This window comes from Paroedura picta, chromosome 12, assembly GCF_049243985.1.
Source record: "Paroedura picta isolate Pp20150507F chromosome 12, Ppicta_v3.0, whole genome shotgun sequence".
Lineage (NCBI taxonomy): Eukaryota > Metazoa > Chordata > Lepidosauria > Squamata > Gekkonidae > Paroedura > Paroedura picta.
The window spans coordinates 51,987,103-52,002,040 of record NC_135380.1 but is presented as its reverse complement, the minus strand read 5'-3'; the positions used below and the strand labels follow the sequence as shown (position 1 = coordinate 52,002,040).

General features: G+C 50.6%; 1 protein-coding gene across 3 annotated transcripts in view; it reads right to left on the bottom strand.

Moving 5' to 3' along the window:
- The window catches only part of DDX31 (DEAD-box helicase 31), a 95,231-nt gene that overhangs the window by 13,116 nt on the left and 67,177 nt on the right, over window positions 1–14,938 (bottom strand). For all 3 annotated transcript variants that reach the window (XM_077307034.1, XM_077307035.1, XM_077307036.1), the window contains exon 19: window positions 5,241–5,415. In XM_077307034.1, coding sequence (XP_077163149.1) covers window positions 5,241–5,415 — 175 coding nt within the window. The remainder of the gene's footprint in view (window positions 1–5,240; window positions 5,416–14,938) is intronic.

Here is a 14,938-nt window from a genome sequence, read left to right as displayed (position 1 = left end):
GCTGTTCAAACAAACTGCAAAGGTGATCTGACTCCAGTGGTAACAAGAGAAATACATTTTACTTACAGAAACAGAAGCACATGTTCATGTAGGTACATTTAACTGACTGTAAACAGATTAACTTTAGAAAGATTAACTTGCTACAGCTCTAAGTCCAGGTTAAGAGAAAAAATAAAGGTCCCACATAAGATGAAATGCAGAAAGTAAGCCAAGGCTAAAGTAACATCATGAGAGAATGGGGCCAGCAGCCAGGTGTATCTCTCTTGTGAGAGAGAATCCGAGTCTTGACTCTTTCCCTCCCAGTCCTTGCATGCAGAGTTACAATGTCCAACAGGACCCTGGCTCAGGGGCAGAGCCTCTGCTTGGATGCTGAAGGCCCAGGTTCAATCCCTGGCAGCATCTCCAGTTAGAAGGGTCAGGTGGACGGGACAGACGTCTGAGAGTTGCTGCCAGCTGTAGACAAAACAGACCTGGATGGACCAAGGATCTGATCTGATCCATGATCACCTTGTGTGCTCATGGACTTGCGACATCGGAATGACGGTGAAAAGGCCCTCAAAAGTCTGCAATCAGGCCACCCCTGCTCTGCGGTAAGAAAAACAGAACTTCTGCAGCCAAGTGCAAAGTATGCAGATGATCTGTACGTTTCCCTTTGTTTTTGCATGACTTATTGTGCAATCCTATTATGTACTATTATTCAGGATTCTGACTGGGAGGCACTGAAGCCCCTCCTCCTCCAGCCTCTCGGGTGTTTGCTCAGCCCCTGTCCAGATCCTAAGGTATCAGCAGGGCAACATAATATTGCCTGCTGATATTCATAAACAATCCTAATTTGACTGTATCCCAGATTAGAATCACTTCTTCCAGAAACCACCTCCTTCTCTCTAGTGAGAGGGGTAGGTAATTTAACAATGAGATTTGATGGTAGATCGACTGATGTTTTGGGCAGGGTTTTGATATCACTCCCAACCTTCGCCATTGGCCGGGCAGAAGAACTCCGTCTTGCAGGCCTTGTGGAACTGTGGGGACTATTCAACTCCTGGTTTCAGCTGTCCCCTACAGAGCCCGAAAGGGAAAATTCTGCAGGGCCGCCGCTCGTGCTGCAGCTTTGCTCCCCTGCCCACTCACAAGCACCGCCTGTGCATTCCCACACTGCGGAACGGTCTGCCCAGGAGGTTGGGAAGCCCCCCCCCCTTCTTCCGCCGTTTCACAGACTGTGCAGAAACAGTCGAATCTGGAGGGGATCTGCATCAAGGGACTGGGAGCACCACAGAAGTGCTCAGGAGGCTGCTTTTATGCTGGTTTAGTCGTATTGCACTGATCACTTTCCATTTGCTGCTCTGCCGCCTCCCTTTGTAGCCTGCTTTCTGCATGACTGGGGCCGTGCCCCTGTGGGCTTTTTGTTTGTTTTTCTAGTTCTGTAATCTGAGTCCTACTGGGGGCATTTGCTGAGCGACTGAGTGCTTTTAAAAAATATTTTGTAACTTGCTTTAAATTTCAGGGAGAAAGGCAGGCAGTTAAGTAAATAAATAAGCTGACTTCTAAACCCCAACCCCCTTTTCCTTGCACTCAGAAGCCATCTTGGTACAGCACACCCAAAGAGCAGCCTGTGTGTATCCAGTCACCCAAGACATGTGGACGAGACGAGACAGACGGCCCGCCTGAGGGGCAGCCCCATGGCAGAGTGGGCTCCTGAGCCGATGCTGCGGGTGGACTGCGTGCACAGGGCCGCACTATGATGTTGGTGGGCCCCTCCCGCCAGGTGGAAGGCGCTCCCGGAAAACGTCAGGGCCCTGTCGGATGCACTGCGATCCCTCAGGGCCTGTAAAACTGACCTCTTTGGCCAGGCCTATGGCTGCAGTCAGAAAAACAGTCGGCATCTCATGGGACTCCCTCCTGCATCACACCCCACCCTGGGTTCTGGCTCTACACCCACGGGTGGAATTTTGTAGAACTGATTTTAGAATTCTTCACCTATGTTTTCAAGTGTACTGCAGAACACATGTTGTCGCCTGCCCTGAGGCCGCTTTGGTGAAGAGGGCAATCTATATATTTAAAGAAATAAATGAAAATACATGAAAAATAATAATACTGATATTATTACTGCATGGGGCAGGAAATGGCTAATGGCACAACCTAAATGGCCCTTTCGAAGAACAACCAACCCCTGTAGGATGGGGGGATACAGACATTAACATTTCCAACTACTGGGGGTTGGATGTAATTTTAGCTGCTTTGTTTTAGGTATTTAAATTATTATTTGTTTTTAAATGATGTAGACCACCCCGACCAAATAAATACTGGAAGGGGCAGTATAGAAATTTAATTGTACATAAATTAAAAATAAATTTTGATAGCACTTTAAATGCAGTAATGTATTTTACTTTTCTGTTTTAGGCAAAATTCAAAAGATGGTGGTCTTTTCTGATGTGAGGGGGGAAAATCAAAATATTTTCTTTTACCCTAGAAGTTCACCCCCCCCCAAAGTTTAAAAGGAATTACAGCATTTCCATGGGCCCCTAAAAGTCCTGTGGGCCCTAGGGACCACGTCTAGTGGAAAAATCGGATCTGCACTCTAAGGGGAGGTTTGTTAGCATCCGAAGAAGGGAACCACCAGACAATGGCTGGCCCAGCTCCAGCAGTTCTTATGAAGGCCATGGGACAAAGAAGGCCACCTCCAACCGGGGACCCAGGCGTGTCTGTGTGTCTGTTGCGGGGGGGGGGGGTGGTACAAGGTGGGCCAAACTCCAGATTACTGGACATTTTCAAGGTAGGTTTAGCCCACCACTCTTAGGAGAGCAAATGCATTACTTTCTTCTGTATGTCAGTGAATGAATACTGTGAGGTCAAAATAAAAACTAAAAAACAGAAGGGGAACAATATCACCACGTGGCAAAACCAGCCCAGGTGATAGCGTGGGCCTTACTGGCAGGACCCCTCTGCGATTCAGCCGCACACTTCTGGGTTTGGACTGACCACTAATTTAGCAACAGGTCAAAAATCTGAACTTCACAAGGGCCAGTTTTGGAGTGCCAAAGCTCAGATGCTCTGCCTTGGCCAACCATCCTTCTCCACTTTCATCACTAACATTCAGAGGCCCAATACGCTGTGAAGGAAAGGCACTCAGCATATGCTCAGAGGATGTCCTGGTTACTTGGAATTGGGCAGGATGGACAATTAAAAAAAAAAAGCAAGGACCAGGGGTGAAGGCACTAGGGCAGGGCATCCCACGCCCACAGGGGCAACAAGGAGTTAATCACGGGATTATTTGGCAGCAAGCTGGATGGCTTCACTTTCGGAAACTCCAGACAGATGAACTGTTTCATTCTTGGCATGGGGAAGGGAGTGTGCCTGTTGCCCCACTTCCCCAGCAGAAATGAACACAGGACTGGCCACAGTGCCTGCACTGTACACAGGGCCAACCAGAATCTAACTTCTAATGTGGGGGGTGGACAGCAGACCCCGCAAGGCCCGGCTCGTGAACCTCCTTATTCATTAGATCATTCCCCTTCCCTGGGGAGCTTGGGGCAATACTTTCCATCTGGATGGCACAGTACTGCCCATGTACCACCCTGACCCCCCCCCCCCCGCTGGGGAAGAAAAATAATCCAACAAATATAGAGGCTGGAACAGATCCATGACTCAACTCTGGGGGCACAATGATTCAAGATGCGCCTTCAATGTTTAATCCAGATCTTCCAAAATGAATTCAGGGAGCGAAAGTTTCGGCAATTTTGCTCTAAATGCATTGTAGGCTTTTCTCCACAATAAGTGGGGGAGGGGATCAGGCCCCCTAATAATAATAAAAAGAGGTGCCTTAAGAGAGGAGTGACAACATCTCAGGAACAGAGAGACGCATTGTTGCCGGCTGCTGTAATCCGGTGACACAGCGCTGTCAGTCACCACCCTGCTCCCCGCTGGGCCCACAAGACATCAAAGCCGGCCCCATCCCATCTTACATGCTCTTTATCGGCTAATCAGCCCATTCTTCACTAAATAAAGCCCGATAAATCCCCCCCCCTCATGGGGCTTTCCCGTCCTGCTGCCCATCTGCTGGTGTGGGTCAGCCAAAGCAGGAGGCAGCGAAAAGCACAGCCCCCCCCCCAGGGATTCCCAACGCAGAGACAATGCCGTCCATTCCCTCCCCCCATCTACTTCTCTTTTCTTTTCATTTTTTGTCAAAAGAATTTTTTTGTACCTTGTACGGCCTGAGCTAAAGATGTCAGAGCCCTGTGAATCATGATGCCAAGGGGGGGGGGGGGGGAGGTAAATTGTACAGCCAGTTCTTGCCGACTGAAACGTGGCCACAATTGAGCATCCACCAATAGTCCCATGTAAATGAAGTGTGTGTGTGCATTGGGGAGGGGGGAGGAATCAAATCCAGAAAAGCAAACCCAGATGTTTGTGGGGGAAGAAAGAACGGCATAAACAGAAGGGTAAACAAAGAAATTGCAAAGAGAACTAGAGAAAGTTATTGATTAATAGGGTTGCAGGGGTCATTTTTATCCCCATCCCACCCCCCAAGAAAATTTAGTACAATGCAATGTATACTCCAAAGGATGCCAAGTCATTTGTAGGCCTAAGCAAAGCTATAAAATAACATTTTCTGTCTGGCGTCTTTACTGCCAAAGGGAAATGCTGAATAACGGAATGATTATTTTTTTGGCTGCTGAAGGCACCCTCAGTACAACCCACAAATTGTGGAATGGCTGAGGCCTCTGTTTTAAGATCCATTTGACCCTTTCCCTACAATGACTAAAGGTTCAGGGTACAGAAGATGATGCAATGCTCTGAGAACTTCTGAAACTCGCTGCCACAAGACATGGAGGCAGCTGCTGGCTTAGAACAGCCTTTTTCAACCTGAAATAAATGTGCAGACCTCAAGGACCCCTGGAATAGATGTCAGCTGGCCACGCCCCCTGGAAGGGACACGTCACAAGGAGTGACATCATGACCTGTACCTTTACTATTACTGTGCAGCTGTGCCTCATGTAGGCTGGAACGAAGGGCAGGAGCTGAGAAGACAGCCTGGCCCCCCATACTACGTCACAACCAAACCCCCCCCCCCCGTTCATATTTACACCCAAGGCTTTCCCACCAAGCCCTCCAGGCAGTGGCAGCCAGTTCCCCAGCTGGTGACTAAGTCCATAAGGCAGGCGACGGAAAGCTGCGGACCCCTCTGAAGCTCCCACAGACCCCTGGAGTCCCTGTAGCAAACTGGGGGGGGGGGACCACCTTACCTCTTCTGCTTTTGGTTCTTCCCCTTCTTGGGAACAGCAGAGGGGCGGAGATTCCGGGGGGCCTCCCGGAGCCCAAAGCTCTTGGCCACGTGGCCCAAATGCAGCGACTTGGGGTGGAAGATGTGCTTGAGGCTGGCTGGATATGTTGCGTATGACCGGATGAAGGACTGCAGAGCTAGAGAGAGAAAGCGGGGGGGGGGGGGGGGAGAAGTGGTGCGTGAGGATTTCCGCCGCACAGGAGAGAAAACTCCTGTCCTTGGCAGATATCCTGACTGAGCCAGGGCTTAGCTCGCAAAAGGCAAGACACAATGCCTTGGAGCATGTACAGAGAGCCTTTTGTGTCCCCAGAAATGCCCTGCGGTCACCCGTGAGCTGCACATCTAGGTTCAAGATCACCGTGGGTTATATGAGTTGTACCAAAAGCCCAGGCCTGCGGAGCCAGGACTGCCAGCTGATTCATCGCATTCATGAACCTGATTCAGCCAGACACTAAATCGGTGTGTATTTGGCACGCCTACAACATTTCTCCCCTGCCGTCCAGCGAAGGAGATCGCGGGGCACCCAGATTGCGACCTTTTGTTCTAGCTGCCGAGAAAATCTAGCCGGTTAATTAAATGTTCTGCCATCTTAAGGATGTTGCCGCGTGGAAGACAAACCTGGAGGTAAAGGGGTCACGCCTGAAGGCCGCACTGGGGCTGGTCAGGGGCTTGAACCCACAACACTGCCGGTCAAACAAAATGGGGCTTCTTAAAATGATAAAAGCCAGGGCCTGTGTGATCAGGTTAGCCGTGAGGCAAGAAGATATTTAAAAAACAGTTTGGTTCTTCCACACCAAATGTTCTTCTGACCTCAACTGTCATCCTCAGAGTGCTCTGGTTATTTGTGTAGGATTGTGTTTGCATGTGAAACTGGGGATACACTGAGGTCCTACACACACACACAAGCAATTATTGGCTAAGTTCATGGAGAAGGGTGCAGTGGCAAAGGGAGATGCATCAAACCTCCTACCCTTTGGGTCACAGCCCCACTCTGCATCTCCCCCTCTGGACCTCCCCCTCCCTCCCCATGGTTACAATTTAAATCATTTTTAAATTGTGTGTGTGTGTGTGTGTGGGGGAGTGATTGTAGCTCTCCTGAATCACGTAGTTGCTTGGCTCAGAGACCTCACTCCCTAAGTCTCTAGTCAGAAGGTGAACGCAGTCTTGGGTTTTACCAGCAGAGGCATCACATCACAATCGCAAGATGTCCTTGTCCCACTGTGTATCGCATGGGTCAGCCCCCTCCTGGAGTCCCGTGTGCAGTTCTGGAGGCCTCACTTCCAAAAGGACGTGGTCAAAATGGAGAGGGGGCAGAGGTGAGTGATGACGGCGATCCGGCCCCTGGGGACCAAACCCTAGGAGGAAAGGCGGAGGGACCTGGGAACGTTCAGCCTGGAGAAGAGGGTATGATTCTACTACGTGTAGAAGGATGTCGGCTAGATTATCAGGAAAAAGAATTTCACAGTCCAAGAAGTTCGGCCATGGAAGGGGCTGCCTCAGGAGGTGGGGAGCTCCCCCTCACTGGCTGTCTTCAGGCAGCGGCTGGACAGATCCTTCTCCTGGACGCTTGAGGCTGACCCTGCACTGAGCAGGGGGTGGACTAGATGGCCTGCATGGCCCCTTCCCACTCTAGGATTCTAGGAGTCTAGTTCAGCAGTGGAAGGGGCTGCCTAAGGAGGTGGGGAGCTCCCCCTCACTGGCGGTCTTCAAGCAGCGGATGGACAGATCCTTCTCCTGGATGCTGGAGGCTGATCCTGCACTGAGCAGGGGGTGGACTAGATGGCCTGCATGGCCCCTTCCCACTCTGGGATTCTAGGAGTCTAGTTCAGCAGTGGAAGGGGCTGCCTCAGGAGGTGGGGAGCTCCCCCTCACTGGCCGTCTTCAGGCAGCGGCTGGACAGATCCTTCTCCTGGATGCTTGAGGCTGACCCTGCACTGAGCAGGGGGTGGACTAGATGGCCTGCATGGCCCCTTCCCATTCTGGGATTCTAGGAGTCTAGTTCAGCAGGGGAAGGGGCTGCCTAAGGAGGTGGGGAGCTCCCCCTCACTGGCCGTCTTCAAGCAGCGGCTGGACAGGTCCTTCTCCTGGATGTTTGAGGCTGATCCTGCATTGAGTAGGGGGTGGACTAGGTGGCCTGCATGGCTCCTTCCCATTCTAGGATTCTAGGAGTCTAGTTCAGCAGGGGAAGGGGCTGCCTAAGGAGGTGGGGAGCTCCCCCTCACTGGCCGTCTTCAGGCAGCGGCTGGACAGATCCTTCTCCTGGACGCTTGAGGCTGACGCTGCACTGAGCAGGGGGCTAGAATATATGTCCTCTATGAACCCTTCCAACTCTACGATTCTGTGAACTGTCTTTTGCCCCAGCACACAATTAGAGTTCTGTCTCAATTTTAACTTGGCTCTGAGGGAACCCCATGAAATACATCTTTAACCTTCCTTTCTTCTGAGGAGCTCAGAGTTGTTCTCCTTTGCTCTCCTCTGAGGAGCAGCACAGCTCTCCCTTGACTGCTTTACTCCCACAACAGTCGCACGAAGTAGACGAGGCTGAGGGAGGGCAGCCGGACTGAAAACACCAAGTTGAACCTGCCCCCCCCCCCCCCCGTTGTTGTCCCACAAGATCTCCACCCCCCCCACCCTCGGGGGCCAGGAGGGCAGGATGTTGACATTTCCCATGGATCCCCTCGCTCCCTCGTGCTCCCGCTTTAGGGCTAGTTGGCTCCTCTAGGAGCCCCCCCCCCCATCAGTGGCCAGGGTCACGCTGTGCTGGAAGCTCCCCCTCCCCCCCCCACCTTCGAGGTCCCTGGTTCTTATCCAGGTGGGAGGACTATTGCATGAATGCCAGCTCAGGCTTCGAGGCACCCGAAAAACCTGGCCAGCCTCTCATTCCGTTTCTCTCTCTTGGGACCTCAGCCTCCCACCGCCTCCCCCTCGTCCCCTGACTCCACCGAAATTGGTGTGGGGGGGGAACCGCCCCCCCCCCCAGCCTCTTTTGCCCTTCCTGGCTGAGGCACTGGAGCGGCAAGTTTGCCCACAGCTTAAGCCTAATCTCTCAGGGGTGGCAGGAGATTGGGGTTTACGAACAGTAATAAAAATGTCATTTTAGCGAGATCAGTTTCTGGAAGGACCCTGGGAATCCATCAAAGCTCTGTTTGCTGAGCAAAGCGAGCTCCATTTCCCAATCAACGAGGGAGGGAGGGACAGAGGAGGGCGCTGCGCAGACCTGCTTCTCATTTCACATCATCCATTTTTTAGTGTGTCTGGAAGGGGGGGGGGGGCGGACCGACCTTTCTGGCAGTTCTGTCTGAACCCGTCAGGTGCTGAGTCACAGATCCCGAGCTCCCTTGGCCACACGGGGGGGGGGGAGGGGGGGCTCTTGGCCACTTGCACCCAGCAGGCGCCTAATACATCGTGTTAGAATGGTCCAGGATACCCCCAGCTTATCATTTTCTCCCCACCCTCCTTAAGTCTCTAGCCCTCACTCGCTAATGCAGAAAAACCTAAAGCCCGGTCTTGGTTCTGCTGAGGCCAAGCGCACACAGGGTCTTTGGCTGCACATGCAGGCGTGCCGTTTGGCTGCTTGTGGCGGGTTAATTCCCTGCCTTTAAGAGAAGGAGGGACGGGAGGAAAAACGGGCTCTGCGGTGATGCTCTAGGAATTTCCCTGCATCCTCCCAGAAAAGAGCATGGAGGGGACACACTGAGCTCCACTGGGCTGCAACTGGGGCCCCAACCAAGCAGGCCCTGCGCACAGGTAGGGGGGCGGGTCTTTTTTAGCCCTTGTCTGCTTCTGGCCTCAAGCAAAGACTGGCCTCTCCCATCCCGGCCATCAAGGCCTCCTTCAACTGGTTTCACGTGAATTTGGAACCAGAAGTTCTAAGCCACTATCATGTCAAAAAAGACTTGACAGACATGTTTATTTATGTATGTATTTATTTATTTATATTTCTATACTGCCCATTTCTTTGCAGCTCTGGGCAGTTTACACAGAACATTGTAACTTACATGAAACATTATGCAGACTATAACATCAAAACAACTTTCAAAAAACATCAAAAGATTACAAAACCACAATTACCCCTTATGAATTGTTTTTAAGAACGTAGAAGAAGCCATGCTGGATCAGGCCAGTGGCCCATCCAGTCCAACACTGTCACACAGTGGCCAAACCCCAGATGGCTTCAGGAGAGTCACCAGTAGGGGCAAAACTCCAGAAATGAAGCCCTCCCGCTTCTGACTCCCAAGCACCAAAAACACAGAGCATCACTGCCCCAGACACAGTGTCCCATCGAGACCTTGAGGCTAAAAGCCAGAGATGGACTTCTGCTCCAGATGTTTGTCCAATCCCCTCCTGAAGCTGTCTGTGCTTGTGGCTGACACCATTTCTTGCACTGGTGAATTCCATGTGTTAATTTCTCTTTGGTGAAGAACGGTTCACTCACTTATCTTATCGGTTCTGCTCATTTATCTTGTTGTTGTTAGGTGTGAAGTCCTCTACCATTCCCCAGAGTCCATTTAAGTTTGCACCGACTGCTTCAGTGACTCCATCCAGCCACCTCATTCTCTGTTGTCCCCTTCTTCTTTTGCCCTCGATCGCTCCCAGCATTAGGCTCTTCTCCAGGGAGTCCTTCCTTCTCATGAGGTGGCCAAAGTATTTGAGTTTCATCTTCAGGATCTGGCCTTCTAAGGAGCAGGCAGGGCTGATATCCTCTAGGACTGACCGGTTTGTTCGCCTTGCAGTCCAAGGGACTCGCAAGAGTCTTCTCCAGCACCAGAGTTCAAAAGCCTCAAATCTTTGACGCTCGTCCTTCCTTATGGTCCAACAAATAAAATCTGTCACTATCTCCATTTCTTCCCCATCTATTTGCCAGGATTTGAGAGGGCCGGATGCCCTGATCTTCATTTTCTTGATGCTGAGTTTCAAGCCAACTTTTGCACTCTCCTCCTTCACCCACATCAACAGGCTCTTTAGTTCCTCTTCACTTTCCGCCATTAGCGTGGTATCATCTGCATATCTGAGGTTGTTGATATTTCTCCCTGCAATCTTGATCCCAATTTGTGACTCCTCTAATCCCGCCTTTCTCATGATGTGCTCCGCATACAAGTTAAATAGGCAAGGTGACAGTATACAGCCTTGCCGAACTCCTTTCTCAATTTTGAACCAGTCAGTGATTCCATGTTCAGTTCTCACTGTTGCATCTTGACCTGCATATAAGTTTCTCAAGAGACAAATAAGATGCCCTGGTATTCCCATCTCTTTAAGAACTTGCCACAATTTGTTGTGCTCCACACAATCAAAGGCTTTAGCATAGTCAATGAAGCAGAAGTAGATGTTTTTCTGTAACTCCCTAGCTTTCTCTACGATCCAGCATATGTTGGCAATTTGATCCCTAGTTCCTCTGCCTCTTTGAAATCCTGCCTGTACTTCTGGAAGTTCTCGGTCCACATATTGCTGGAGCCTAGCTTGTAAAATTTTGAGCATAACTTTGCTAGCATGAGAAATGAGTGCAATGGTGCCCTTCTTTGGAATTGGAATGTATACATGCCCTTCTTTGGGATTGGAATGTAAACTGACCTTTTCCAATCCTGTGGCCATTGTTGAGTTTTACAAATTTGCTGGCATATTGAGTGTAGCACTTTTACAGCATCGTCTTTTAAGAGTTTGAATAGTTCAACTGGAAAGCTGTCACCACCACTAGCTTTATTGTTACTCAGACTTCCTAAGGCCCATTTGACTTCACATTCCAGGATGTCTGGCTCCAGGTCAGTAACTAACCCATTGTGGTTATCAGGGATGTTAAGATTGCTCTTGTATCGTTCTTCTGTATAATTTTGCCACCTTTTAAAATCTCTTCTGCTTCTGTGAGGTCCCTACCATTTTGGTCCCTTATCATACCCACCTTTGCATGAAACGTTCTCTTCATATCTCCAATGTTCTTGATAAGATCTCTGGTCCTCCCCATTCTATTGTTTTCTTTTGTTTGCACTGTTTATTTAAGAAGGCATTCTTATCTCTTCTAGCTTTTCTCTGGAATTCTGCATTCCATTGGGTGTATCTTTCTCTTTCTCCCTTGCCTTTCACTTCCCTTCTCTCCTTAGCTATTTGTAAAGCTTCCTCAGACAGCCATTTTGATTTCTTGCATTTCTTTTTCTTTGGGATGGATTTAGTTGCTACCTCTTGTACAATGTTGCGAACCTCCGTCCATAGTTTTTCAGGCATTCTGTCTATCAGATCTAATTCCTTAAATTTATTTGTAATCTCTACTGTATATTCGTCGGGGATATGATTTAGTTCATACCTGAGTGGCCTAGTGCTTTTCCCTACTTTCTTCAATTTCAGCCTAAATTTTGCAACAAGAAGCTGATGATCTGAACCACAATCAGCTCCTGGTCTTGTTTTTACTGACTGTATAGAACTTCTCCATCTTTGGCTGCAGAGCACATAGTCAATCTGATTTCTGTGTTGACCGTCTGGTGATGTCCATGTGTCGAGCCGTCTCTTGGGTTGTTGAAAAAGAGTGTTTGCTATGACCATTGTATTCTCTTGACAAAATTCTACCAGCCTGTGCCCTGCTTCATTTTGTACTCCAAGGCCAAACTTGCCTGTTATCCCGGTTATCTTTTGGCTTCCTACTTTAGCATTCCAACCCCCCATGATGATAAGCACATCATTTGTTGGCGTTGCTTCCAGAAGGTGTTGTAGGGCTTCATAGAACTGGTCAACTTCATCCTCTTCAGCAGCAGTGGTTGGGGCATAGACCTGGATCACTGTGATGTTGAATGGTTTGCCTTGGATCCGAACTGAGATCATTCTGTCATTTTGGGGATTGTATCCCAAGACTGCTTTTCCTACTCTCTTATTGATTTTGAAGGCTACTCCATTTCATCTGAGAGATTCTTGTCCACAGTAGTATACCTGATGGTCATCTGAATTAAATTCACCCATTCCTGTCCATTTGAGTTCACTGATTCCTAAAATGTCGATGTTCAGTCTTGTCATCTCTTGTTTGACCACGTCATTTATCTTACTGCTCATTAATTTCATGGGGTGCCAACGAGTTCTTGCATTGTGAGAAAGGGAGAAAAGGACTTCTTGCCCTGCCTTCTCTCTCCCAGGCATAATTTTTTATTTTGCGGATAGGCTCTTTTTGCTCCGCCGGGATCTTCCCACCGTGGTTGTTACAGAGAGGGAACTGGAGGCCTGTTGGCCGCCCTTGGAGGTGACGTTTGATGGCTTCAGGCGGCTCTCTTTAACCCAAGTGGACAAGCTGCTGGGGTTGGCGAGGGCTACAACTTGCCCCCTGGACCCCTGTCCATCTTGGCTCCTCGTGGGGGGAGGACAGCGGATGGGGCCAGCTCAGGGATATTAGCAACTTCTCCCTGTCTTCTGGGGAGTTCCTGAGCTGTCTCTCATTAGAAAACCCTCGCTGGACCTGCAGGACCTGGCCAGCCACTGCCTGGTCTCACATCTTGTGTTTCTTGGCTAGGCAGTTGAAAGGGCCATGGCAGACCAGCTCCTGGCATTCGGCTCGTGATCTGCACCAGACTTCCGTCCTGGCCACGGGGTGGAGATGGCATTGGTCACCTTGTTGGATGACCTCTGGCGCCAGTTGGATAGGGGTGGGTTGGCCATCATCATGCTAGATCTGTCAGCTGCAGTTAATGGGGTCGACCACGAGTTGTTGGCCCACTGCCTGCTGGGACTGGGTTATGAGTTACAGCCCTTATTGGCTATGGTCCTTTCTCCAAAACCGGTCACTGAGGGTATCAGTGCGGGATGAGTTGCCACACCCCTGCAGGCTCCCCTGGTGGAGTTCCACAGGAGGCAGGGCTCTCCCCTACTCTTTTCAACGTCTTCATGAACCCTCTGGCCCAACTGGTCCAGAGTTTTGGGCTGGGCTGTTGTCAACATGCCGATGACACCCAGCTCTCTTCTCTGCATGGCTGGCCGTCCAGATTCCCGCCTGGAACTAATTTCCAGATGTTTGGAAGCAGTGGCTGAATGCCTTCAACAGAGTTGCCTGAAACTCACCCCCTCCATGATGGAGGTCCTATGGCTGGGTGGGAAGGGGGCAGAACAGGAAGTATGTTTATCCTCCCTGGCTGGGACGCAACTGACCATCTTGGATGCCTCACTGACCCTGGAGGCACAGGTGAAGAGAGTAGGTCACCAGGTGTTTTTCCACCTCTTCCAAGTGAGGCTACTAGTGCACCATCTGTCTCCCGAACACCTAGTCACGGTGATACATGCAATGGTCACCTCCAGAATTGACTTCTGTAACTTTCTCTATGCAGGTCTGCCCTTGTCTCTGACCCGGAAATTGCAGCTGGGGCAAAATGTGGCTGCTAGGGTCCTCACAGGAACACCTTGGAAGGCCCACATCCAGCCTGTGCTGAGGCAGCTGCATTGGTTGCCAGTTGCAGGCCGGATCAAGTTCAAGGTTTTGGTTTTGACCTTTAAGGCCCCTTGCGGTCTGGGACCCACATATCTGAGGGACCGCCGGTCACCCTATGCCCCCCGCAGGGCTTTGTGCCCTTGCTGGTCATTCCCAGCCCAGGGAAGTGTGCCTGGCCTCAACCAGGGCCTTTTACGTCCTGGCCCCTCCCTGGTGGAATGAGCTACCGAAGGAGCTGTGGGCCCCGGGAGAGCTTTCAGCTTTCTGCAGGGACTGCAAAACGGAGCTCTTCAACCAGGTCTAAGGCTGAGACCAGTGCTGGCAGCTCCCACGCTGGTCCATCTCTTGGCATGGCTAGTTGGTCACCCCCCTTCCCTAGCTGCCCCGGCTTGTTGGGGGGGTCGTCAAGTGGGGGTTGATAACAGTGGGGGTCGTCAAGATGGATTGATATTGTTTCCACCTTATGGTTTTGTATTTCCGTAATTTTAGGGGTTTTTTAATGGGGAATTGGATTATTGTATTGAATTTTTTGAATGAGGTGGCTGGATGGAGTCACTGAAGCAGTAGGTGCAAACTTAAATGGACTCTGGGGAATGGTAGAGGACAGGAAGGCCTGGAGGATCATTGTCCATGGGGTCATGATGGGTTGACTTTGCATCTAACAACAACAACAAGAACACTGAATTTTGTATGTAACCCGCCATGAGCAGGCGTGCCAAGAGTGGCGGGTAACAAACAGAACTATCTGTTCCACATTATATATTTCTGGTAAGGCCTTGGAGGAGGAGCTGGTCCAACCACCACTCAGGGCTTAACACCCACACAGGGTGGCTGTCCCGCCCCTGAGTGCCTCCTCTTCCAACCGGCTTGCCTGTCTGTCCAGCGGCCAGCCAATCGCCTTCTGTCCCCCACCCCTGACCACCCCCTCCTCCTTCCACTTTCCTCTGAGGCTCGGAGGCTGCAGATCCCTGCCGTGTCAGAGCTGCCCCTGCCAGTGACTTCCATAACATCTGCCTGCAGCCTTTCCAGGTCCTGGGGGGAGGGGGAGGCTGTTAGCAGAGTTCTTCCACTCCAACCCCCCCCAATCTAACGTCCGTTGTATTCCTGAATGTAATGGGCTTGGGGTCTAGTAATAATAATAATAATATCCTGCAGAAGCTTTTCAGGCTAGCAGACATCCTTGTATCCCATGACAGAATGAGGCGTTTGGCTCAAGGGGTCTGACGGTCTTCTTAGGTGTACGGTCAGTCCAGGGGAAGTGGCCGTTGCAG